Source organism: Tetrao urogallus, assembly GCF_951394365.1.
Source record: "Tetrao urogallus genome assembly, chromosome: 11".
In the NCBI taxonomy this organism is placed as follows: domain Eukaryota; kingdom Metazoa; phylum Chordata; class Aves; order Galliformes; family Phasianidae; genus Tetrao; species Tetrao urogallus.
Window position 1 is genome coordinate 3268336 of NC_136824.1, and position 21884 is coordinate 3290219.

The following is a 21884-nucleotide window of genomic DNA, read 5'->3' on the forward strand; positions in this document are numbered from 1 at the left end:
AGGGCTGTGCATGCCATTCGCAGATCTGCATTAAGAATGAGATGTTTTCCCTTGCATCTGTTTCTGTGCTGATTTTTTTCTCAGACACATCAAGATTGCAACTCTGCTTGTGATCCTAAAGAATGACTCTAGTTATTTGGATGTTTTCTTTTTAATTACAAAGCATAATGTGGTGATACCATTGCCAGTTGTATTATTTGATTGAAGAGATGACTAGTGTATCTTTGCTAGCAATTTCTATTTTACGATAATGAAAAAGCAGGCCTTTTATTTTGTACTTTATTTTTCCAGCACACATTTAAAGGAAAGAAAGGAAATTTGGACAGTGGTGCTGTAGTGCTGGCTTGTATCTTTATGTAATGCAAGAATTTATTTTCTTTTCAATAGGATATACATTGAAATGATGAGAAAAATAGTGCCCCAGCAGTAACCCCTGGGGTGTCTTACAAGAGTTTAAGCAGAACATGCAAGTTAAATTCTAGCAGCCAATGCTGAAGTAATGGTAGGAGGCTTTGAAATCTATCCATGGCTCCCTGATGAAATTATTTTCATCCAAACAAGCTATCCCATGGCTGGAAGTGGACAGGTGCTGATGAAGGAATTACTCTCAAGATAATAGCAGGAGAGAATCATCACAGCTGCTCAGAAAATGAACATATGGTTACCAGTGGATGTATCTGCACACCACTGCAAAAACTACCATTCAGTAAAATGTGCAAGGTGGGAAGGGCAATGGAAACTAAAGTGCCTAGCTGGTACTCATCCCTAAAATACTGGGGGAGCTCTGCTGGCCTTGACCAGCAGGTAGACAGTGCATTCAATTTCCTTAGCTTCCTCCCTGAGATCTTTGTTCTAAGTACTTTCATGATATTTGATAATGGGCAGAGAACGGTTGGCTTTCTCATACGTGGTCGTCATGTGTGTACAGGGAAAAGATATGAAGGTACAATGCCTAGAGAGCAGTACTTTCAGCCATGGGATAATTTCTCCTTCACCTCAGAAGTCTGTGTTTTGGTGAGATGTCAACGGGAAACCAGTTTTGCAGTTTATCAGTGATGTTCTGAAGTTCATACTAAACTTTTTCTTCATTCTGGGAATAATAACAGTGGCTAACAATGGATTTCCCTGTGTGAACTGCTTTCCTCTTGCAAATCTCTCCAGCATTTAAATGAAGATACAGTAGCCACTGTTCACATATTAATCTCCTTGATGACAAAGCCACCTCTTTGTTCTGGTGTCTCTCCTAATACGAGTTACACCATGTAATTTGTACCTAGGATTTGCTTCAATCACGGTCTTACATTCCTGAGACACTGATGTAATGCAGATTGTCCAGAAAGATTGGTGTGTGCCAAAGTAACTGTTCCCAAGGTGGAGTGTACTGCATACAGCACTATAAATTATCAAATAATGAAGTTCTCCTGTTGTACTTCCAAAGCTTCATCTTAACAGGCTGATTTATGGGTGAAATTACTAGAAATATTGCCCAATAGTTGCCAAATCTCATCAGTCTTTAACCAATTCCTCATTTAAAGAACTTTAAGCCCAACCTTGCAAACTCTGGCATTGCAGACAATTATCCTAACAGATCTTCTTGATTCTAAGCCAACTCTTGAGACTTTTTGTCTTACAGCTAACACTTGATAATCTTTCTGGCAATCTGCAGTGATAGTTTGCTTAATAAAATGTGTCTGGAAAACAGTGTAGTTGTTTTCCGGTGCAGTCGTCTCAAAGACCTGGATTATTATGTGACCAGCAGTGTCACTATAGCTCTATGGTCCAGATTCAAACAGTGGAAGTGATCTGAACTTGTAGCTGGGACAAATTTGCATGGATGGTGTATAGTATGTTTGCAATCAGATTTGACCCCTAACTCACAATGTTACTAGAAGTAATGACTGAGAGTATCAAGATTCTTCTTTTGGTACATGCCCAAGAATTCTGCTGCATCTCTGTAAGAACTCATCAGATTCATACAGCTGCTAATTGGTTCAGATTTCACTAAAGGAAAAGTAAGAGTCGGCAGTCAGGTTTCTGCTCCATGATCTCAGTGAGTTAACACAGTATGTTTCTTCTTATTCAGGAGCTGTTGAATACAACCCTCCAAAGCCATCAGTCAGGATAAGGAATTACATGAGGAGAAAAATCTGGTGTAAGACCAAAGTAAACAGTTTCCAGAACTAATACCCTATTAATAGCTTATATTCCACTATTTACCATTGTAAAAAGTAACATAAAAGTCAGCTTTCTCCTGTGGTGTTTCTCTCATGACACAGTGATGAAATGAGAATGTATTTATGGCACTATGGAGCTTCAAGCATGGCTCCACAGCTTGCTCACCTCTAAAGCAGTGACATTTCTGGCTTTGCCAGGTCAGTGGACAGACCCAGAGTTCACTGAAGTCAGTGGCAGGCTTTCCACTGTGTTCTGTGTAACTTTGCCTTTAGTCTTTGCAAGATTCGGCTCTAGGCATTCATATCTGGAAAACAATTTAAAATATAAGTAAATAGTACCCTTGTAGATACTTTACATTACCTGAAACTTGGGCATGTTCCAAACTGGATTCCTAACAGGGGTGTTCAGATGTGTCATAGGGCCTATTTTCCTGTGATACACTGTTATGAATCACATCTTTGCTGTGTGCTCATGTCTGGTGGTAATTCTCCATTGGGTTTATATGCAGATGCATGGGGAGCACTGGGGATGTTTGATTTCTGGAACACTCTGTTTTGACTGTAATTTGGTATCTCAGCTGATGAAAAAACAACTCCTGGAAATAACTAGAGTAAAATTCAACATCTGTTTGCTTTGATTTTATAACAGATTTCCGTATTGCATTTAAGAGCTCACCCTGGAAGTTAAGATTGTTCCCAGTGAAGCCTACTCTGTACTCACAGATGGGAAGCCACTGCTTTGACCTCCCTGACCAGATATGGTTTGCAGCTCTGCTGTCCCTCTTACTGTTTCTCCTGCAGGGCTGACTATTGCTGAGATATCCTGAGTAAGAGAGAAGTAAGGAGGAAAAATTGCAAAAATGACTGAACTGAAGGGTCAAATAATGTGTGATTCACATAAAACAATCAGGGAAAGAGCAACTGAGTCTAGCCCAAATCATCTGTCCATCCAGTGATCCCTCAAAACCCAAGGCCTTACTGATAGGACAACAAAGAGGCTGGACATTCTGCTTGTTCAGAGAGATAGAAACAAATCTGCAGTCTGAGATCTAAAATCCCCATCTACCTCACTCCATATCATTGTGGCAAGGGAATGAATTCATACTGAGATGCATGTGGTTGTCAGAATCCTTCTTTAAGGCTTCTCATATCAGTCCAAGAGAAGCATGGCCTTCTGACTGCACTTGTCCCTAAAATAGCTTCCCAAACGCTGCTATTAGAGGAGCCACTTCTTCAACCTATTACTCTAGCCAGCCCTGATTTCCATAAAGGCAGGGCAGAAGAGCTTCGTACAGCCCTTTATAAAGCCAAGACAAAAAAAAGGCAGGGGGGAGGTGGGGGGAGATAAGAGGACATGCAGAATAAGCTCCTTAACATTTAAAAGAAAAGGGAGAGCAATAATCCAAAAGATGTGCCAAGTAATACACTGCAATGTCAACTGGGTGGCTAATTAGAAGGAATCAAATCATGGTTGTGATGAGATTAGTGTCATTTACAGGGATCTGATTCAGAGTCCAGTGAAGCCAGTGGAAAATCTCTCCATGACTCCCAGGCCATTGAAACAGGGTCTAATGTTCCTCAGCTTTTTAGTTTAAAGGCACCACTTCCACCCCATGGAACAAGTACGTAACTCCACATGACTCTGTGGTGGGTGAAAATAAGCTACATTTCTTTCTAGCTCCTTATTATTTTTACTGTTATTCTGTTAGTGAAAAGTAGTATAATTACATCATATTGCTGATTATTGAATGAAGCATGAAGAGGCCGAGAGTTTCAGAAAGATGAAAGCCAAGAGAATTCCATAAAAATATGATGGGGTGCTGTAAAAACTTCCCTACCATGTCAGATGGTCTAATTTGGCACGTGCTTCTGCTGGCAGCATTTAGAGGTGGTCACTCCTTGACAAACTTTCAGTTCTGCTGTTGCATTAAATCTGAGTTGTGGAATTCCATTTAGCAGCCCAGTACAAGGAGCCCATTAACCACTATAATCTCCAGAACATTTTCATAAAGTGCAAGTGAAAACAAATTTCTTTTTCCCCAGTTGTCCCACTAATTCCTTCTGTTTCATTTTAGCGTCATCCAAATGTTTTATGGAACAGAGTTCTCTCAGATACTGATCCCTTGAGCAGGGTTTTTCCTGTTGTTTTTGTTGTTATTGTTGTTGCTGTTGTTTTTAAGAGGGGACAACAGGAGGGCCTATCAGAAACTTCATTTCACATTAAAGATATCTGGTTTGTGATGTGGAGTGTTTTTTCTGACAGTGTCAGTTTCCATCAGCTCTGTAACAGTCTTCATGCATCCCTGTCAGTACTGCAGGAGAGCCAGAGTGATTCAGAGAGTGCAAACATAATTAGGCCCAAGCACAAGCCTTAAGGTGCAATTAAGCATCACACGTGCATTTCTATCCCTCTTCTCAGGACAAAATGATTAATCATAGCCATGCAAGCCACAGCAGTGAAACTTGGCTGCCAAATCTCATTTGAAGTGTTCCCCACCCATTCCCCAACATGGGCAGGAGTTGATTTTTTTCATGGTGAGATACTGAATGATTGATGCTTCTGCCTGTCTGTGAGGTGTTCTCATCCTTCTGCCTTTTTCTTGCTGTAGGTTACATCGAAGCAGCTGTGATCCCTGCAGGTGCCCGACGGATCAGAGTGGTTGAGGACAAACCTGCTCACAGTTTTCTGGGTAAAAAGACAAAAAAAAAAAAGTTTTAATTCAAACTCAGCTTCGTTCTCTGTTAAAATGACCTTTCTCTTAAATTACTTCTAAGATAACAGGTTTGTTGTTTTCTCTGAGTGGCTGTGTTGATTTCGTTCTTGATTCAGTCTTTTCTTGAATTCGTGATATTTGCTTGATGTGATAAAACATGACACTGCCCAGACCTTGCGCAGCCTGAAGGACCAGAAGATGCATTTATACAGGCTGAAGGATTTTTGTGCAGCACTTGGCACGATGGTAGACATAGCTGCTAGGAGCACATTGCACTTTGTGGAGGAGTGGGAAAGAGAACAGTATGTTTTAAGAATCAAGCAGCAGAGATGCAGACAGGAAGGCTCCTAGCTCAGACTGGAACAGAGGCAGGACAGGGCACCTGAGGTTGCCTGCACCATTTCCTGCAGCTGTGTGCAAGACCTGATTCTGCATTCTGAGGTAGGCTACTTGCAGCCTTTAGTCCATTGCCTCTATTTTCTCAAGCTGACAGTAAGTTTAATCTCATGTGCTGGAAAACAAAGTCTTACCCTGAGTGAGGGCTCAGACTTGTGTATAAGGTTCTTTTAAGGCAGAGTTTATCAGTAAAGCTGTCCAGTTACTAATCATTCAGATTAAGGATTGGAAGGGCATTTGTAAAATCAGTCAGCTGTAATGTGTATCTTTAAGTTTGGTCTTCTGCCTCTATCTACAGTGTTAGTGGTGTTTCTTTCCATGTCAATAATGTGGAATAGATGAAGTGCTTTATCTCCAATCTACTTCTAGGGAAACTAAGTCACAGGTAAGCTAATGCCCTGTTACTTGAATCCCCACAGGAAGTCTGTGTCATAACAGGGAGTTGAAAGAAGGTTGCCAAAGTACAGAAGAACACACAACACATTGAAACATCCTTTTTGCACTTGGAGCTGTATGACCATGCTTAAGTAGGGGGTTTCTGCTGTCTCTTAAATTCTTTATGCCATGGAGCTATGTTTGGAATTTTCTTTTATCCTTTTCTTTTCCCACATCTCCTCCTATGTTTAGTGGAGTTTTGCATTTTATAGATACCTGTATTGTCAAACTTCAGCTCTTCTTGATTTTGATGAGCTCATTACCAAAGCTTTCCCTATCAAACAGTGTTTCAGTGCTTCCACAGCCTCATGTTGTTGCAGTGGTTGGAACAGATGCTATCGCTTAGTGTGGGAAGTATTAAGTACTGTTTCTCTTGTGTATGTTCTAATTCTCTCAAAGCGAGCTGCTTAGAGTGGAGACACTGTGAGGTTTTAGGGTAGAAAAGTATTCTGAAAGATGGCATTCCTTCCAGGGTTAGATCAGTGCTGTTATTAGAAAATCTGACGGTATCGCACAGCTTGTTGCCCTCCCATTTTACGGATGGGAAAGTTTGCTCATGGATACATTGGAGTCAGCAGCAAAGCTCGTACTAGAACCTTTTGTTTCTGAATTCCATGTATTTTGCTTATAATCCTCTCCTTTGCAGCCAAGAAATGTCAAAATCCAGTAGCAGGACATTGGAAGCTGCTAAAAACATTTACGTACTGATTGTATGTTAGGATTTCAGATCCATGCTGCTGGCTCTCTGTCATGAGATGCCATCAAAGCTGACAAAAACTGGGGAAGATGCTTTTATTCACTTCAGTTCAGATTCAGAGGAAAGAAAGAGGACAAATCATGTCATTCAACTGCCCTTGGGTCAAAATATTGGCATTTGTACTACTTCTTGGTAGGAAACATATATTCCTGCTGCTAATATTTCTACTAATGCTGCAGCCAGCTTGCTGGGAGAGGATTACGCCTACACGTAAGATGTTTGACATAGCAAAGCACTGGTGGAACAATGAGTGCCAGTGTTTCATTGGGCTTTGCAAATACTCTGTCTTCTGGAAGCCAACCTTTTTGTTTGTCTTTGTGGGATTTATGCAGGTTGTCAGAGGTTTGGGCTTTGGCAGATAACTGCAACACTGAGAACCTTATGTGGAGCTAGCCCTTCGTTGTGACCACATAACCTTGACATAAGCAGGTATTTCTCCATCAGATGGTGAAGATTAGGATTGTATATATTTGAGAGTGGGACTTGGCCCCTGTGTGCATCTCATAAAGACAGATAAAAGTTCTACAGATCTTAGACTAAGAATTAAATCAAATAAATGGTAATCTGATCATTTTAAAGCTTGTGAATGGTTTCTGCTCTTTGGTTCACAGTCAGAAGAACCAATCTGAGCTTTTCAGAGTTTTATCTGGAACACTGGACACAAGGAAAAGATATGCAATGTCTTGCTAACCTCAGCTGAAGAGTAGCAGCAGGAGTGTTCCAAAAAAAGATGACCAGGGAAATGAAGTTCCAGTCATTCAAATAGCCTAAGAATGAATAGTAAATCCAAGTTTGAGCATGGAAGGATTTTCTGTTTTGATTATGCTGTCAATATTGAGCCCAATCAGACCCTATTTCAACTCAGAACAGGGTACAGTGCTTTGGAATTGAGCCCAGCATAATTTGGAATCATTATTCCATGTGCTGGGAGCAGTGCCTGAAGAATTTCCCTCCACCTACAGGCAACCCACGCTGGCTGGCTTAGCTGGCTGTAATGCTTAGAAACCACCTTGGACAGGAAATGCCTCAGCAGTGTGTGTCCACAGATTGGGAAGCAAGCTGGAGGGACCCAAGGTGGAAATAAAGATCTGACAAGATGCCAGGTTTAGAAATAGATTGGTCAGTTCTTGTCTTTGAGCCAACAAGAAGTTATGGGTTGTCACTGGGGTTCTTTTTCTCTCATGCTCTTCAATGGTACAGCTTTTGAGCCAGGAAACAGCTTAGAGGTGTATGAGTGAATGCTTGCTACCACCTAAATACACCCACATTGAAGAGAAAGAGCTGTGCTCTGCAGCCCTAGTTGAGGCATGGAGACCCAGGAGAAATACAAATATTCAGTAAAAGGTTGTATTCAGCACTGTGCATTGGTACTTAGGCAGAGACTTGCAATACGTAGGCTTGCAGTAGTTGTTTCTGGCAACAGCCAATGGAGAAATAGCAGTACCCTGAATTGATAGAGCTATCAATTATATATAGCTGAATTGATCCTTACTGATGGAGCACCTGCGTGGAGTGAATACAAACAGCAGTGAACACACTGGCTCAGATACTCTGTGCAGTCTCCAATACAACTCCTACAATTCTCAAGAAGTACCTTTTGGGCTGTTTCCTTCTACTCAGTCATCTGGGGAACAGTGCCTGCAGCAATCAAAATCAAGCCTTTCTTAGAAGAGAGATCCACAAATATTAAACATTTTTCTTTTTTATCAGCAAGCTGTCTTCCTTTGATGAGCAAGAGCCAAAGCATGGTTTGTTATTCAAGCTCTTGTGTGCTCTTGTGAGCATGTGCCGTGGTATTTTTACTAGTCAGCCATACTGCAGTGGAGATAGTTATATCTCATCCACAGCTTTGATTTGTCATGTTCACAGCTCCTCAAGCCCAGTGTGATGGCTGCTTTGATCAGCCTGGAAGCCAGTAGGCTTTGGCAGAGGAAAACAATCCTTCTTTGGAATTCTGTCTGAAGTTTACAGAAGGCACTTTGTAGATTGGAGAGCAAAGCAGGATAGAAGCAAGCTGCAGAGGGAGTTGTATTGCCATAGCATAGCAGGACATCATCAAACTCATTTCTTAGCCTGCAGAGCAGGGGTCTGTGTGTGTGCTGCTTGTTGGGAACGGACCATGGAAAGTATTGACCCTTGCTAGGAGTTGTTTGGGAGAAATCAAGCTGACTTGGCTACAAGTGAAAAATGACAGGGATCATTTTAATAAAGCAGATAACAGTGCTCAGGTGCCTGGAAAACATATATGTGTGCCATACTTGGAACAGCATGAAGAAGCTGAGACAGTCCCCATTCTGAAGTCATACTTCGGTGGCCTCTCCGGGTTCTGTGGTGCCAGGCACTCATGCTTTTGAGCCAAGGTGAACAATCTTCAGGAAGTCCCTTATAGAGGAAACTAACAGAGATTTCTATTGTCTTAAACATCATTCGAGGAAGATCCTTCATGTCTTAAGGGAGTTTCCATTGTAGAATCTGTATGAAAGATGTTAGAAAAGGCCAACCAGAATAAAAGGAAGGTCTTTGTAGAATGATCCAGTATTACTACTGACACTCCCCACAGTAGATTAGACCGAACTGATAACTCAGGTGCGTTGTGCATTGGACAGGAAGTCCAGTTCCTGGTCCTCTAAGCATAATAGTGAATTATATGTGGCCTATGTGCAGCTGGAAGGATTTGCTGGCTTTGGGAACTTGATCCAAAGGGATGAAAATGGGAGATTTTCCTATTGCCATTTAAAAAGGCTTTAAATCAGCTCCTCTTACCTCCTGACAATATACTCAGTAAAATGAAAGCCAAAGTTGTATTTTTTACTGGAAGGGAATAAAATAGGCTTGAAATGCTGGAGGTTAAGAAAACACCATTTTAAAGGCTTAGCCAAAGGATACAGTTAACCTTGAACTAAGGAAGCCCAGTAACTGAAAAACACAGACTAATCTATCTGGTGTCACAGCAAATTCAATCATAGTATGCTGATTTCCATGGAGGGCATTGGGGCTTTCTCTCTGTTGCAGGATGGTCTGCCAATTTTCTCTTCCCTCGGTGCGTCACAAAGACATCTGAATAACTGTGCTTCCATTGTAACATAGATAACAGAGAAATCCCTAAATGAACTTGCACTGACAACTCACAGTAAGATTATGACCATATGGCTGGAGTTCCTTTGAGTGTTCAGAGAATATCAGTGTTGCTGATGCAGTAGATTGTTCTGGAAGGAAGGACACAATACTGCAAGTACCTTTCCTTTTTGATAATCATCTTACAGGGCTTCCTTCCTTGTCCTTACTGATGCACAGAGGCATTTCTTCTGACATGTCTAGCGAGTTGGTCTATATGTCCAAATTTATGGTGCTGTCCATTTTTCTAAGATTAAATTGCGAGATTTGAGAATAATGTGTAAAGTGAGTTATGTGTTATTTTTCAATATATAAGATACACCAGTCATGTTTATGTTATGTATATGTGTGTGTGCTTAATGTGTAACCTTTTGATTAATAATAAGATTATTCCAGTAAGACTTACAGCTCTAAGTAATTTTCTTTAATTATGCTGTCTGTTCCCAATCTGTATTCTGCTTAGCATGGATAAGGAAAATGGCTCAGTAAGTTTTGCACTTTCCTAGCCACTCCTGCTTGGCAGTTCTTGCTTGTTAACACAGGACTCTAGTGCTTTAGTCATACTTTTAAAACCAGATTGAAACTTCACTGAAAATTAAAGAAAAGCATCTCACTTGTGCAAACTTTCCTTTGCCAAGGACTGCGTATGCAGCCCAATTCAATGACATGCCATGAATGTGTGTGTTTTTCAGGCAAACTTCTGAAACGGATCAAATAGTGGAAGAGTTGTGCAGTTTAGTTCCAAATTAGTGCTTTTTTTCTAAGGGTGGGGTAATTACCCTTATTTAATTTTCCTTTGTAAACTGCTGCTGCACACTCTTTCCCCCCCCTCAGTTTTGAAGATGGATAACTTTGCTTCTTTGGGAAGCAGAAACTGAAGATTTTAACTAGTAAAACCTTGGCAATACCAGTTTATATGACATTATTATTACCTAATGGCAATATTAATGTATTTAGAAATGCCTTCTTCAACGGACATACAGAATATATTCAAATTAGTGACCATACCATTCGTTGGCTAACAATATACTTAATTTTTTTTTAAGCTAGTGTGTCTTACAAAGTCACTGCATCTTGCACTTAGATGGGCTGAGAAAGAAGCACAGCCCTCAGTCAGTGTAGTCAGTCAATGGGCTATATTGTAATTATCAATTTGCTTTCATTTCATTCCCTGATATCTGATTCTTTCCAGCTTTAAAAGATTCCAGTAAGAGATCCATTAACAGCGACTGGAAAATTGAGCTTCCTGGTGAGTTTCAGATCGCAGGCACTACTGTCCGATACGTGCGAAGGGGGCTGTGGGAGAAAATCTCTGCCAAAGGACCAACTAAAATACCACTGCACTTGATGGTAACTTTATATCCTTTGTTTGTGTTTCTTAAGTGATGCAACCTAAAGGGTTTATATCCCCTCTGAAAGTGAAATTTTGACTGTTTCCTCGTTAGAGTTTCTTAGAGATATGCTTAGAGATATTCAAGGAGTGCTTCTCCTTGAATTCTTTTGCAGTATTGGAAGGTCTAGAGAAACCCAGTTCACTACTAAAAAATAACTGGAACTCTGCTGTGGAAGAACATACAGTGTCCCAGTACACTCATGTCTGGTACAGAACATTCTTGTAACGTGTCAGACAATGTGACAGATCCACTCTACAGAACATAGGTTTACAAGAGTCTTCCTTACTTCATGGACGCACCCAGCCACAGATATTTAGCAAGTTTCCATCTTAGCTGATGCCAAAGCATATTCATTCAAGGCCAGGCTGGGGAGGACTTTGAGCAACCTGGTCTGGATGGAGGTGTCCCTGCCTATAGCAGGGGGTTGGAACTGGATGATCATAAAGGTCCCTTCCGACCCAAACCCTTCCATGATTCTGTAATATTCTGTATTTTCAAACATGTTGTTGCTCTAACAGAAAAGATGTACATTTTACATGCAGAGGTGATAAGTGTGAGTTTGTAATGATGTTGCACACAGAAATGTTCCTTCTTTTCTTATTTTTTTATACTATGTGTTTTAAGCTGTTTTTGAAAGTTTTATTGATGTCCTTCTGTTAACCTCACCTTTTATAAACACTCTTATAGCTGCTGTATGAGAACATGAGTCAGAAGTCCACAGGGGTGAGAAGAATAGGAGTGTAGTCCCAGTCCTGTTACTAGTGGGTGATGGTGTGGTTTGTGGGCCAGCTCCTTAAAGTTTCTATCTGTAACATAGCTGTAATAATGCCTTTCTCACATATGCTGCTAGCTGGAAGTTTGCATAAGGCTTCTCAGTTTCAAGAGAGAGGTTTGCATACAAACCGTGTATTTTAATGTTTGCATTGTTTCCAGTGGTTTATTATCCAATGACATTTTTCTGTGTACTGTTTCTTTCTGTCATTTGTTCAGTGTGTGCTGACTTCAAATGCTGCTAAATATCAGAAATCTCTTCCTATCTTCCTGGATTTTTTTTTTTTTAATTACTGCATTCATCACAAAACATCTCACAGCCCAGTTTAAAAAAATGTACTTGCAAGATCTTCCTAACCTCCTGTAAGAAAAACGTACTGTTTGTGAAGATGCTGTGCAGGATTTCTTTGCCAGCTCTAGGAACTTTCCAGAGCACTGCTTGGTTGAGGCATATTGCAGTAAAACCTTGTACTGGCTTTTTTCAAACTTCAGCATCGGTCTATTTTTAAAGAAATAGTTTCCCCTTTACTAAGGAATAAGTAAACAACATAGGAAATTAGTGATCAAGAGGTTCTCTGTATCATTTTCAGGTGCAGACTTGCATTTTCAGCAGATATGAGCAGAGGAAGCTTTCCTTCTTCATCTTTCCTCCTGAAATGATTAAAAAGGAGGAAAAGTTACCAGGCCATTAAAAAAAAAACATGGCCTAAAATCACTGCCAGTCATAAACAAAGCACGTGTAAAGCTTCAGATCAGATATTAATCTTTTCCTTAATATAGGGTAGTGGGTTTCATTCTTTCAACACAAGAGTGGCAGGATGGTTACCACTTACCTCTAAATAGAAAACTGTTGTTCAAACAGTGGTGGAATACACTGGCCTGACAAAGAGCCAGAAGCTTCAGTCAATCCATTGTGACCTGCATTTGAAACCAATTATACACACATACACACACACCAATTATATGTGGCTACAAAATTGCATTAAATTGATTTCATATGGGCCTTTAGATTCACTGGTCTTGCTCCCATATTGAGATAATAAGGATTTCTTCTTAGGGGCTGGTTTTTAATACTTAAGGCATTTCTCCAAGTGCATTGCTTAAGTATATTTCTTGGAGAAATTAATGTTTGCGTAGCTAGGCTTGTGCTAGATCTCTTTTTGGCAATAGAGGACAACCAGACACTCCCAAAGCATAAAGATGCTTTAGACAAGGCCAATTGATCAATTCTGTAAAACAAGCTGTTTGTATCTCATGCACTAAAAGATAGCCAGAGCAGAACTTGAGTTCTCTGCTGCTGGACTGCCTGATAGTTTGGATTGTGGAGAAAATAAAAGTGCATTCACCTGGCTTCTACCTTGGCATTCAGTTCTGGTAGTAAGGATCCCTCCATAGCTGAGGCAAAACTGTACTTTTGTTCCACACCTCTTCTTGAAGGTAATTTTTGTAGTGGAGTTTTGCATTGCGCAGAGCAGCTCACAAGTGCTGAGTTTGGATTGTCCCACAGCATTCACTTGCACAGACCTCCAGGACATCAGTGCCTGCAAACATGACCCCTTATTTCAGCCTGTGTGGTGTTGAGGGTTGTCACTGTTGTTGAATAGAACTTCTGACAGCTTCAGTGAAATTATTAGTAAAGTAGGAGGGATTTCTGCCATTCTTAATGGGAAGCAAAGATTGTTGGGATGAAATAGCATTTGTAAATTTGCTTTTTTTTCAATTGGCCAGCTGCTCTGTTCACTTATGACAGCAGTACTTAAAATATCTTCTCCAGTAAGATTCAGCTCCAATTTGGCAGGTGCCAGCAGAATGCACCTCTCTAATGCTACCGAGATTGTGAGATAATTATTATAGGCTAATCTGAAGCCACTGCATCAGCATCCAGTAGTACTTCTATCATATTTGTGTCAGTGCGATAATTCAGATTTTGTGGGCCTCATACCGCTTTTTGGGTGTCTTCAAGTGACTTCTGACTTAAGCCAGTGGAAATGGGAGCCAAATGAAGCTCAATAGGTAAATCAGAACAGGACCAGACCTGTCATTTGCCTGTGGAGAAAAGTTAAGCGTTTTTCTCTGTTCCTCTGCAGTTTTTAATAGTGATTTTCAGAGTAATAATACTAGAGACATATATCATAAGTGACTCCATGGGAAGTAATCAGCTTGCTGCTGAAAGCAGGTTTCATCTCCTTCCAGCAATATGCAGGGGTACGAAAATATATATGCTGCCAGCAGCTGTATGATATGGTTCTTTCTTGCCGTCCTCAGGCTTCTGAGACAATAAAATCCTGCTCCTACAGCTTGTCAGCAGGAATAGTCTCCTTCAATTTAAGTGCCACATTGCCCGGGGGCATGTGATCTTTTTAGTGTTCCTTTTCTTTTGCTTTGAGAAGGACCCAGTTGTGCTTTCAGAAGTGTTAATAAACTCTTCTGCCTTCAAACTGTGAACTGCTGCAGCCCCACTCAAATGCAACAATAAATACTGCAGCTATAGAATTGGAGCCACAGAATGGTTGACGTTGGAAGAGATCTCTGGAGATTATTTTGTCCAATCCCCACTTTTCAGGCAGGATAGGATAGAGCAGGCTGCAATAACCTGTAAACTGTACCACATTCATCTAGAACTTTCCCATTCTCTACTAAATTTCCCAACCAGAAGCCTGAGTCTGTTCATGAGACTTGGAGACAACCTGGTTTCTGGAAAACAAAGGCAGGACAGGTCTGATGAGTGACTTTTTAACTCCAGACACTCATTTAAATAGCTGTATTTATATGAAATATAAATAGTTATAGTTTATATGAATATATATAATAGTTCATGAGACTAGTTTATATGTAGTAGTTTATATGAAATATAAACAGCTATATGGAAACTGTTGCTTTAGTGCTTCCTGTTGTCTTACTATTTCTCTCCAGGTGGTGGCTTGCTGATCTTTGAGTCTCATATGAAAGTAATAATTTTGAACCAAATTCCAGGTTTGGACATTAAATATAAATCATGAGCAGTTCGTGCATCTCAGAGATGCCCCATATTGCCAACACTACTGAAATTTCAGGTTCATATAGATAAAGATTTGGTTGCCTTTCATGAAGTACTTACATGACAGAAGTATTGACCTGAGGCAGCATTTCTAGCATTATGGTCCCCGCATTCTGGTGACTTTCCCAGCTCCCAGTGTTGTAACAGTCTTTCTTTTCCTGCTGAACCAGGTGCTGTTATTTCATGACCAGAATTACGGAATTCATTATGAATACACAATTCCTGTAAACTATACTACTGAAAACAGAAGTGAGCCAGAAAAGCAACAGGATTCATTGTACATCTGGACGCACAGCGGATGGGAAGGGTGTAGTGTGCAGTGTGGAGGAGGTAAGGCCATAAGGAAGCTTGGTGGTACTTACGCAGTGTTTGCAGACATCAGCCATGAGAGAGGTTCCTGCAGAAGGCAGTGTTGCCAAAGCATGAAGGAAACTGGCCATGGTAATGTATATTACCATAATGAGTTCAAATGAGAGCTCGTTTTCACCAGCTCTCCCAGCTCTCATCCCCATCCCCACAGTTAATTTTCACCCAGCATTTTGGCAGGGACACTGCTTTGTCGGCTTGCTACTCCAGGCTGGAACTGCACCTGGGTTAGTGCTCCATGGATGGCTTAAGGCACTGTGTGCAGCCTCATATCTCAAATCTCTGTCACATTCTTGGAGTAGAGTTTTCACAGGTGTTCAGGCACGTTCACTTAAATACACTTCCTTCCCCAAGGATGAGACAGGGACAGTACTGCTGTGACAACACCTGGAGATTGTCTTAGATCCTCTTAATGTGCAGTGGACTTTCTGGGGGTACAATTGTACGTTGCATATCACACTTTTCAGATGATTCCTGAAAGAGTTTTGCTGAAACCCCGGGGGAGCTTGATGCCTGTGAGGCCAGAGACTGGTTTGTTAGGCACTGTCCATTGAATTTTCAGTGCTGGAAGAAGTAGTTTTTTCCCAGAAGAAAATGGATTTTTTTCCATGCTCTCTGGCCAGTTTTTCTTTACAAGTAGACTGAGTTATTTATTCTATTTATTTATTTATTCTATTTATTCTTCACACAGGAAGAGAGCGCTCGTCTTCACATTTGCAAGTTCGCTCCCCTGAAATCATGAATTTCTTTCTGTAGATAAAACTTATTTTAAAACAGACACTTTTGCTCACCTTTTAAAACAATTTCTTAGAACCATTAAGCACCCACATGAATGAGTAGGAGATTGTTTGAGGCCTTTTTCATTCGTGTTATAAACGTTCTGCATGCATGGATCAAATCAGTAACTGGCAGCGTGGCTCCCACTAGTAGTAACAGCTTGGATGGCAATTGATCTCATATCCTTTGGTTGTCAGATGCTTCTAGTGCTTACCCTAGCTGAGAAGGGCCTCTTCCCTTCAGACTTTCTGCAGTTCGAGCCTAAACTTCATCAATCAATTCAGCCATTGATAACTTCTATACAGACTATACAAATTTTGTGTTAACAGAATTTGAGTTACTTTTAATTGTCTGCTGTAAATATGAACAAACTCAATTTGTTGTGAACTCAGAGTCACAAAGAAAGAAGCTGAGAAACCAAAATGCAGTAAGGCAGTGTCACATAGTGCAGGGATGACATTTTATTTGTCACATCTGGTTGCTGTCATGCCACCCTATGACAGAACTTTCTTGCTGTCACACAGTGGAAAGCTGTTCCAGTGTCATACTTGTGCTATCTTGGTGAAAGTGCTGATGCAAGAGAAATAGTTTATGTGAGAAAAGCTGATTACTCCTAAGGTGTCTTCTAGTAGCAGGATTTTTCAGGCATCATATCTGGAAGACAGGAAAATTGGAAATAACTTATTTTGGTGAGTGAATTTTACCTATTTGTGAAATACAAACAAGCCCAGGTTATCACTCTTCAAGTCTGTTTACTCCTTTTTAACCCAACTTTTTGGGTGTAGGAAGCAGACAACTGTCCTGCCATTATCAGGGACAGATAATTGTATGACTCCAGTTTTCATAGCTGGAGCATCTGCCCTAAGTAATTACAGGACACTGCAATATGTGAAGGATGAACCAGAAATGAAAGCAAGTTGTTCTCAGTATTGTTTTCCCATTTAACGCTAGAAAAATCAAGTCTAGTTTCTAGTCAGTTTTATAAGAGACTTGTATGTTTTCTTAGGGAAAAAAGCACTGTACAAAGGTTAGACAGAACTGGAAGATAAGACAGCTTACAGGGTTTGTATGTCTGTATAGATTGCATATTTGAAGATAGTAGGGAAATCTGGTTAATGAGTTGGCATGGTTTTCTTCTTAGCCACTGTCTTCCATGTTTTTCAGAGTAGTATTTTATTTTACTTGTAGGTGAACGGAAAACAATTGTGTCCTGCACTCGAATTATTAACAAGACCATGACAGTGGTGAATGACAGTGACTGCCAACGAGTGAATCGCCCCGAGCCCCAGGTCAGGAAATGTAACACACACCCCTGCCAGTCACGGTAAGGAGTTAAAAATAATAAAAACCAATATCCTTTTTCTTCACAAATCACCCATTTCCAAAGTCTCCATCTGGTGAACATGGTGAAAATGTCTAAAAGCATTGGGACACATTGGTAGCTACAGCAACCAGCTGTAATGTTCATTTCCTTTTGTTGAGCAGATCAGATTTTTATTACCTCAGAGTCCATTTAATGTGTGGCCAGTAAGTCCAGATTCCATGCAACTGCCTGCATGCATTGTTTGAGGATGACTTTCTTCTCTTTTCCTTTTGAATGTCTCCTGGGAGATAGCGCAGCTTGCAGTATAAAGCCAGACAAGATAGCAGTAACAGCATATTTAACTTTTGTTTTGTTTTAAACCAGCACAGAGTCTGATTAACAGTACTACAGTGCTACACAAAAACTTCTGAACAACCCACAACCTTTAAGCTACTATAGCTTGCCTGCTCTCTTGCATGTCTGATCTGTATTAGCAGAATAGTTCAGACTGGGAGCCTCCAGGCAAGAAGCATCTCTTCTTGGTGTTAAATTTGTACAGTGTCTTCCGATACCTGCATAGTTTGGAAGGCAAATCTGAATTTTGTTGAAGTCAAGAAATTAAAATGAAATGTATTTTATGTGCTTTCCTTGCAAAGGATGGTTTTCTGTGTCAGTAGTAGTAATTAAACTCTAATAGCTGAAAGTTCTAAAAATAATGAAAAGGACTGTTTTATGATTTGGCAAGCACTTTTAGGCAAGTTATGTTTTTCTGCATTGTATAAAAGGTGAAGTTTCTGTCCAGAATGACAAAACACAGGACAGTAAATTAATTTATTCTATTTATTTGCTAGCAAAAAATTTCACTCTTGCTCTGAAGCAATGCTTGGTGTTGTGAACTAACGTGGACTGTCCACTTTGGATAGCAGTCAGAACACAACATAAACTTAGAAAAAAGTTCATGAATATCTACAAAGGCCTGTTAAAAGGAATTTGCTATCTGTTGCATCTTGTATAATCAGAGAAGCCAGGGGAATGTACCTACAAAGTTCATCCTGCTGGGAGGAACAACAGAGGAAATGAGAAGCAACACATTTCCCTCTAATTGGACCTGCATTCTGATTAAAGTGCCCTGAAGCAGGGAAATCTAGTGTTAGGTAATCCATCAATAAGACTAGGTTGTTTCAGGTTTCATTTTGTTTCTGCACCTATTACAGCTGCTCAATATTGTGGCCAAAATGCTTTCAGTGGTACTGAAAGGTTTAATGAGATACTGTGTGTGCTTCTAGGTGTATAAGGAGAGCCAAACTCCCAGTAGCTTGAGGGAAACAACTGTCGTTTCTGTGAGGAAGTTTCCTAAATTCAGTGCTGCTGGGATTTCTATCATGTCGTTTTCTCTGAAAAACTGAAACAAGGAGCATCTGCTCATGTTTCTGTCTTGGCACAAAGGATTTCTTTTAGACTTTTTAAAAATAGATTGGGAAGAGACTGGAGTGAATCAGTGAGGTCATATGAAGGGGCTGCAGGTGCTGGAGGCGTAAAAAAGCTTGGGAAGAAGTTAGAAGCTTTTGCCACTATTGGCTGAGCACTGCATAGAGAGGTCTTGCCCATCAGGTCCTTTAGAGCCTTAGGACCCACAGTGCTGTTTCTCAGTGCGATCTCCACGGTCCTGAGCTCTTGGTGAAGTCTCCTCTTTGTTGCATACCTACTCCATGATATTGCAGCCTCTTCAGGGCAGAGGCACAGTGAGGTAAAATAACACACAACCTCCTGAGAAAGGACCAAACCAGTTACAGTATCTAAATTGTGTTCTTTTGTGGATTCATGTCCAGCCCTCAATATTTTTCCAAGGTATCTCTTCTTCTGTACAGAGCTATCAGGGAACATACAGCCACAGTTTAGCCCAGCTCTCCTCAGGAATAATTAGCTCCAGCACAGTGACATTCTGCTGTCTGAGCAGTGACAGTCAATACCAAATGTCCTCAGTGCCCAGAGTGGCCACAGAACCCTTGCTGATGATCTGACAGACCACACTCCCTCGCTCCCTCTGTGTAGACCACACTTTCACACTTAACATGCTTTTGACTGGAAACATTTTCAAGAAGCACATTCTCTGTGCCTCTGTAGAATTTAAATTTCCATTTGTGTTTGCCCACCCAGATATTAGAAATGCATGCTTAGCATATTCTCTGACCAAGAACATCTTAAAGAAACCATTCTCTTTCACCATGTCAATGCTTTTTTTTTTTTTTTTTCTTAATAAACCCTGAATTTGTTTTAGGGTTTGAAGTAAAATTACTGTAGCATCTTGTTACAATAAGGTCCTTTCCCATTTCCACTCAGACCTAAGCCTTTTACCTGAGCAGAAGAAAGAATAATGCTTTCCTTTCAGCAGTAGGTCTGCTCTGTTTTGTGCATTTTGCTGTATGTTTACATTTTTACTCAAAATGTAGGGGAATCATCTTACAGAGAATTTGTCTCAAAGGAAAGGTGTAATGGCCAGAACCCAGGATGCAGTCATTGGGCCCTTGGTCTCTGTTTCATTTTTGGGTATGCTGTGTGACTTTACTTCATTATCCCACACTCTTTGCATCTTCTCTTAATTCACTTATAATGTGGTCTGCAAACTCCTTGGGATGGAGTGAGATCATGTCGTACAAATGGAGGAGACAGAGAGGACTATTGATGCTGAGATTGTAATAAAAATAAAAAGTAACCTACGTTATGTATAAAATGATCTGGAGAGAAAAAAGTATACGATATTAATAATAGCGTGTTTCTTCCAGCATGATCTCAAAGTGCTTTGCAAATTATACATCCCTTTGAACTTCAGCCACCTCTTGGGAGAGCCAAATATTGTGGGGTAGAGGACAGTAGTTTCATGAGGCCAAGGAGATTAGAGCTCTGCAACTGCAACATAGCATCTGAAAAAAAACAAAACAGGCTGAAAAAAAGGATTGGACATACTGATATGTTTTAAAATCAAATTTCAGAGAACAGGATTTTCTTAAGAGTTTTGTTGAAACTGGCAAAAAAAAAAAGAATCTTTCATTCTTTGTTATTGTTACTCTTTCACCTTTTAAAAAAATGCCTCTTTTTCTTCTTATTTTATTTTTTATGTTCCTTGACCCTCTTTTTCCATTAAATTCTTTACAGCTTCCTTTCCTGTCCCAACTGCACCCTATTAGCACCTCTTTATTCTAATCCTTTGCCTAGCTCTTTAGATATTTTTTTACAAAACCCTGCTGTAACCAGATGGAATCTGGATTCTTGCATGCGGTGCGTATGGGTTGCTTCCAGCACACTGAACACCAACCCAAATATATAGGCAAACCCAGCGCTCATGCTGGCACAAGATTCAGAAATCACAGATCACATCAGCTGTTATTACTGAAAACATAGGTCGGCCAGTGGCCACACACTTCAGCATGCATGGTTGGGTTTATGGATATGAAAATGCCCCCCTCTAAAGCAGAAAAAGAACCAAAAACGTGAAATTCCCCAACTGTTAGACTTGCTGTGGTCTGTATGCAAACACTGTTAATCTTCCTTGTCTTTGCTGTAACAGATTTTAATAGAGGTTGAGTTGAGTCCTTCTAGGGACCTGCTGAATATGTGCTGTTCCTACACAGATGCTTAACAGCAGCATGAACAGCCAGAAATCACTGCCTTCATCCACAGAAAACCACAGGAGACCTGAGCCCTTATTTTCACTGTTCAGGACTTGAAAGCATCTTTGAGTCCTAGTGGCATGTTATACACTAGTTTCCATAAAACAATTTTGCTCTGCAGCCTATTTCCCTTGCTGGAAGACTTTTCTGTGACCTTGCTGTTCGTGTGGGTCAAGATCTTTTATTTCCAATCTTCACTGTACTTTTTCAGCTATTTGTTCTTGTTCTGTTTGTTCAGGTCTGTTTATTTGCTCACTAGCTCTTTTCTTTATGTGTAATGCCATATGATACAGCAATCCAGTTTATCTTCTATCATTTTGCTGGGCTAAATCCATTAATGTTCTCTAACTTCATTTTGGATAAGAGACTGCCCATGGATTCTCACTTCCCTTTGTCGCCTTGGTCACGTTCTGCACTCAGGCCATAATTTAAACTGTTTAACTGCATCATGTGAGTACACAGATGACCAGAACTGCATGGAAAATCCAAGGTTCAATTTCATCTAACCCTTACAGTTGCATTCATACTTGCCTATCTTCGTTGTCAGTAACAATACTGATGCATTCTTTGCTTTCTTCATGATTACATCACTTTCATGGTTTAGAGTCACTCTGAATGTTTTTGCCATCATTTGTTTCAACATACGAATCCTTCTTTAACATAGATGTGCTTGTTATTAGCCCCTAAGTGTACAACCTTGCAAGGTATGCTATTTTCAACCTATCTGTTTTATTGCAGTACTCAAGTTTGTTCCGTTTATCTTCTGTGATACCCTATTTCTCCACACCATTGACAATGCTTCTAGACTTTGTGCTGTCAGCAGTGTTTTTCACCAGTCTCTCAGCAGTTCTGTGCCTAAATCATCAAAAGTAAGACAGTGCTTTCAGGAAGTCCACTGCTATTTGATCTGAGTTCCCTTCGTACCTGATACTTCCTTTACAGCACCGCGCTGTGGCTGGCTGTCAGCTATCATGTACG

At 40.4% G+C, this 21884-nt stretch overlaps 1 protein-coding gene across 1 annotated transcript in view; it reads left to right on the forward strand.

Moving 5' to 3' along the window:
• The window catches only part of ADAMTS17 (ADAM metallopeptidase with thrombospondin type 1 motif 17), a gene marked incomplete at both ends in the record, with an annotated part of 165463 nt that overhangs the window by 114905 nt on the left and 28674 nt on the right, over positions 1–21884 (forward strand). The window contains 4 exons of the mRNA XM_079541061.1: positions 4784–4864; positions 10783–10940; positions 14963–15122; positions 17124–17259. Coding sequence (XP_079397187.1) covers positions 4784–4864; positions 10783–10940; positions 14963–15122; positions 17124–17259 — 535 coding nt within the window. The remainder of the gene's footprint in view (positions 1–4783; positions 4865–10782; positions 10941–14962; positions 15123–17123; positions 17260–21884) is intronic.